The following is a 5438-nucleotide window of genomic DNA, read 5'->3' as shown; positions in this document are numbered from 1 at the left end:
GCCCTGTCCGCACCGCCCGCCCCCTGTCCGCACCGCCCAGCTCTATCCTCACCGCCCACCCCCTGTCCTCACCGCCCAGCTCTATCCTCACCGCCCAGCTCTGTCCGCACCGCCCAGCTCTATCCGCACCGCCCGCCCCCTGTCCGCACCGCCCCCTGTCCGCACCGCCCAGCCCTGTCCGCACCGCCCGCCCCCTGTCCTCACCGCCCGCCCCCTGTCCGCACCGCCCAGCCCTGTCCGCACCGCCCGCCCCCTGTCCGCACCGCCCCCTGTCCGCACCGCCCAGCCCTGTCCGCACCGCCCGCCCCCTGTCCGCACCGCCCGCCCCCTGTCCGCACCGCCCGCCCCCTGTCCGCACCGCCCGCCCCCTGTCCGCACCGCCCAGCCCTGCCCTGCCCGCACTGCAGCAGCCGCACTCCGGGCGTATGCATGGAAGGGGTGGCCACAGTGAGCCCCCCAGACCTCCAGGGACTCGCTTTGGGACCCTCACCCAGAGCCCACTCCAGGACCAACCCCAGACCCCACCCAGGGACTGTGCTGGAACTCCCCTCTGGACCCCACTCCAGGACCAACCCACGATAGCCCCTGCAGACCAGCCTGGAGCCACCCCAGGATCCTACAGGACCTCCTTCCCAGGGGTTCCCCCAGGACCCCCATCAGCCCTGAACTTCCCTCACGGCCCAGAACTCCTCCCTACCCTTATTTTCCTCCCCAGGAGAGAGCTCAGAATGAGGCTTCGAGCCTGTATGGAAACAACATCAAGGCTTTATTCTTGTTTTTATCATTCAACTGGAGGGGGGAGGGGGATGGGGATTAATAATACAATTGAAGAGACACCGAAAAAACCAGACCTCCTACAAGTCAGTGCAGGGTATGTCCATCCACACGCTGAGGTGACAGCAGAGTCCCTCCACACACAGAGTAAAAAGCCCCAGGGACACAGGTCTGTGGTGTTTATCATAGGGAAGGTCCTAATATGAAAAGGCAGCTCCATCTCCATCTTTATCTGTCTGGACGGGTCATTCCTGGCCTGGTTGGCACCATCATGGGTCTGGAGGGGGGTCTCATCATTGGGGGCCCTGGCATCATTGGCATGTGTCCTCCCATGGGTGGCCTCATCCCAGGAGCTGCCAGGGGAAAGACAGGTTAGAGAATAGCTCTTGGGAGCACCACCTGCCCAGTCATGGTAGAACATGGATGGCTTGGGTTGGGATGGACCTTAAAAGATTTATTTCCACTCCCCTACCATGGGCAGGGATACCTTCCCCTATCCCAGGTTGCTCCAAGCCCCATCCAACCTGGTCTTGGGCACTTCCAGGGATCTAGAGGCAGCCACAGCTTCTCTTCACAGCAACATCTGCCTCACCATGCTCAGAGGGGGGAAATTTCACTGTACAGAGGGGCAGGTTCTCTACCCTGCTCCAGGAAACTCCCATTTTCCAAGACTGTAAGCTCTGATCTGGCAGCTGCTGACATGGATCCCTGTTCCCTGAAGGAGCTCAGCCACCAGCAGAGGAGGAACCAAGCTCCTGGGTTATACACCCATTCTGACAATATTCACTCACAACGTATTTCCAGCCACTCAACAAACACAAGAGCCTAATTACTCATCTGGAAAAGTGTTCATTTGGAGAAAAACACTGCAAAACTATCCCATGTGCTCACAGACAAGCACCAAGCACCTCTGCTAGGGAACAGCAGGGGCTCTACTACACAGCCGTGAAATAATGGTTTCCATCCCACTTTGCCATTTCTTTTCGCCAGGCTGCTGATTATCACAGATTGTGCATTTGTCTTGTGCTTTTGAAAACACTTAAAGAACACTTGCAGGCACAAGACAAAAGACACTTCACTACTTTCAGTGCACGTGTGCATGTGTTCCCATAGATTTGTTCTGGGAACTGCTCCAATAAGATATCCCTTGAGAATTCTTCAAATGCCAGGAAGCTCAGGAGTGGAATGCATCAAAGACATTTTAATTTACAGTTCTGATAAAGCCTTTTCCAGGCCCATTGTTTCTCTGGAACATGTTCCCCCGAGACACTTTAAAGAGTAACATTCATTTAGTGCAAAAAATGCACCTCTTGTGCAAAACCTTAGACCTGGAAGCACCAAACTCCCAAACAATTACTGCTCAGAGCAGAAGGAGAACAGCTACAACTTCCCAGAGCAGAAGGAGAACAGCTACAACTTCCCAGAGCTATAATTCCAGCCGCACAGGGGGTCGGTGACTCTCAAGGAGAACCAAAGAGGCTTTAACAAGCAGCTGTAAAATTGTTGTAGTCTCCCCACTCAGGGTTAATAGTGACACAGGTGTGATCAGAGCGTGACCAGCCGAGCAGTGAGCTCCCAGCAGATGGTGGGACAGGAAAACATCAGCCAGACCCCTCCCAGCCAGCCCCACCATGGTTGAGTTACCCCATCCCAGACTTACCAGGTCCGACTGGCATCATTCCTGGGGGAGGTGGGCCCATCATTGGCATCATCGGGGGCCCTCCCATGTGTGGGGCTGGCATCATACCAGGCCGGGGGGGGCCAGCTGGACAGACACAACAGTTAGACACTGGTACTCTCACGGCACTGCAGTTGTAACACAGCACATGGCAGTAACTAACGCCTCAGTGGCTTTACCTCTGCCTCCATTCCAGCCCTGATTCCAGGTGCTAGAAGTGACCAGAGGAGGAATATGCTGGCTACCAACTCCAGCTGTGCACACCCAGCACAGGGAGCTGCCACTGCCAACAGCAGAACTTGGGGCTGGGAGGGCTCTGGGTCCTTCATCAGCTCAAGGGCAAAAGGTTACCAAAGTGATTCTACTTAGAAAAACCAACCCACTGTGCAGTTCTAACAGAACCACCTGCACGGGAGCCCCATGGAATGAGAGATTGCCACTGCTGCTGGTGCACTCAGCATCCCAGAAATCAGACACAGTAAGGACTGAACTGCTCTTACACAGAATTTCCTTACACCATAGGAGCACAAGCTCAAGATGGCTTGGCTTCAAGCTTAACGGCCTTTTCTTTCCAAGCTGAGGACACAAACAATACAGCTCTAGAGGGCCATGATCCCAGTCCCAAACTGTCCCAAACTTACGGATGCTGGGAGGAGGTGGAATCATGGCTCCGGCCGGAGGTGGTGCCGAGAACGGGGTCGGTGGAATTTTCCCTTGCTGGAATGCAGCCGCTACATTGGGGGGGAAAAGAAAAAAAAAAAAAGGAAAGAAAGAATCCCAGGAAAAAAAAAAACCAGTTACTAGGCCAAGGAAGCGCCGAGTCACTTGTCTGTGTCATGCCCCGCGGTCACGTCATGCTGCGTGCGCTGCTGTCCCCACGCCGGACACATCCCTGGCACCTGGGGAGCACCTGAGACTCCTGGAGACAATTATTGTTACAGCTGGGACTAGAGAGCTCCTGCGTGGATGTCACACCCCTGGGCAGGGTGGGAGGGTGGGCGAGAGAGGAAAAAAAAAAAAATCAACCACATTGCGGGATCTGCAGCGTTCCACCGGGACATGCTGTGCTGGAATGGCAATGGGGTGAGGGCTGGGGAGGGAGCAAGGAAGGGGAGAAATTCCACTGGTATTGACTGGAAGGAAGGCAAAAGATGGGGAAGTTGGAAGCATCACAAGGAAAACAGACAAAGGAAAATAGAGTGAGGATGAGTTAGGCGATGTCCAGACTGAGCATTTTAGGAAAACTCTTCACCTATAGGTGGTTGGGTACTGAACACTTTCCAGGGAAGCGGGCATGGCTCTGAGTCTGTCAAAGCTCAGGGAGCAGCCACATGATGCTGCTGGTCACACAGTTTAGTCTTTGGCAGTACTGCATGGAGCTGGGAGCAGGATCCTTAGGGGTCCTGTCCAACCTGATACACCCTAGGAGCCAAGGAGTGCTGCCATAAAGTTAATCTGGTGTTTGTATTCCTTTCACAGAGGAAAGAGACATTCCTCAGAGCAAAGAGGAAAAAGACATATTGAAGTGAGAGAGGGAACAATGCCACACTTCAGTCAAGCCTTTAAGTGCCAGAAAAAAAATCACTTGGGAACTGAGGGCAAGCAACCCCAGCATGTGAAAAATGCAACAATCCACACGTTTTAATTTCCATTTCCCTATCTTTTGGAATTCTTATCCGTGCTCTTAGCATAAATGTGCCACTGCCAAACAGCACAAGTTTGTTATGTGGCCCTGTAAGATAGAGAGTGGTGGCACTGACAGCCCTCATGAACAGTGACATGGAGCCACTGCCACCAGCCCTGGGAGGGAACCTCAGCTCTTATGTGGTAGGCAGAGCTCTCAGGCTCCCCTAGGACAGCCCAAAACCTGAGGAACTCAAGATCCACACTCCAAGTTTTCATTCATGACCGAGCAAACACTCCCAAGGGAAGTGAAGAAAAGTCAAGGTGGAAGCAGGGAAGAGCAGCTGGAGGAAAGGCAGGGGAAGGAGTGGGGAGGCAGCTGCAGTCACAGAAAGATTGGCCTTACTTGTTTTGTCAATCAGGCTCTGGGCTTGCTCCTCCATCCATTTCTGGTAATAGTCCTTCACGTTCTCCTTATGCTTCCGGCCACTGCAGTGGGTTTTTCTCACAGAGGGCTAGGAAAGGTCACAGAAACCCTAAGGTTACGTTTGTTACGATTTTAAATACGTGAAATTTAGCACCATAAAGCAGGTTTGTTTCTGTGCCCAAGCAGAGGAAGGGTGATGTGCAAAACGTTTATGAGAAGCTTTATCAGCACGATAAGTGATGCTGACTCTCCAAAAGCTGCCCTGAGGCCCTCCAGCTGCCTTCTCTGATCCTGCCACTGCCCCGCTGGAGAACACCACGGACATTCTCCCTCATTGCTGCATGGAAGGGGAAGACACTAAGGAACACCGCTGTATCTCACGGGACCGGCTTTTAGCCGAGGCAAATTTTATTTTAATGCTCTTGAAGCACGAAAGAATTAAAACCGAGGCTTTGGTACTCACCGAGTCATGGGTAAGGTACGTGTCACAGTAATCACAGTAAAACCTGCCGGGAAAAAGCCTGGTTATTCAGAGCTCCCTTTGCGCTGTGAGCGGCAACGGAGCCCCGGAAACGACCCCGCGGGGTTTCAGGGCTCGGCCTGCCCGGCCATCCCTCGCCCCTCACGACCCTATGCTCGCGGGGAGCACCAGAACCCTCGAGAAGCACCGCGCCCCGCCCGAGGATCCCCGCCCGGGCCCCTCAAGGAGCCCCGGCCCGACCTCCCGCACTCACTTGGGCATTGTGCTCCCGCCGCCGCCAGCCGGACGTGACGCACGCACGCAGTGACGCACTCACACAGCGCCGCCGGACTCAGCTTGACCCCCGCCAGTTGCCGTAGGGCCCGGAAGTGACAGCGAATGGTTCCCGCTCTGTCATTCTCCCGCCCGGCAGGTGGAGCCGTCCCCTCGCCCGCCCGTCCCTCTCTGGTCACGCC

General features: G+C 54.9%; 1 protein-coding gene across 2 annotated transcripts; it reads right to left on the bottom strand.

Moving 5' to 3' along the window:
- Positions 1-745: 745 nt before the first annotated feature.
- Positions 746-5402, bottom strand: SNRPC (small nuclear ribonucleoprotein polypeptide C). 2 transcript variants are annotated; one of them, XM_062509613.1, is made up of 6 exons: positions 5237-5402; positions 4966-5008; positions 4482-4590; positions 3094-3186; positions 2435-2539; positions 746-1127 (listed from the first exon to the last, which is right to left on the bottom strand). In XM_062509613.1, the coding sequence occupies exons 1-6, from the start codon at positions 5242-5244 to the stop codon at positions 1003-1005; spliced, it is 483 nt and encodes a 160-aa protein (XP_062365597.1). In that variant the 5' UTR covers positions 5245-5402; the 3' UTR covers positions 746-1002. The 2 variants fall into 2 exon arrangements, with proteins under 2 accessions (XP_062365597.1, XP_062365598.1); XM_062509614.1 differs by having other exon boundaries at positions 3094-3183.
- Positions 5403-5438: the final 36 nt, after the last annotated feature.

Source organism: Cinclus cinclus, chromosome 27 (assembly GCF_963662255.1).
Source record: "Cinclus cinclus chromosome 27, bCinCin1.1, whole genome shotgun sequence".
In the NCBI taxonomy this organism is placed as follows: domain Eukaryota; kingdom Metazoa; phylum Chordata; class Aves; order Passeriformes; family Cinclidae; genus Cinclus; species Cinclus cinclus.
Note: the sequence above shows the minus strand (reverse complement) of the source record. Positions and strands in the feature narration are given on the sequence as shown.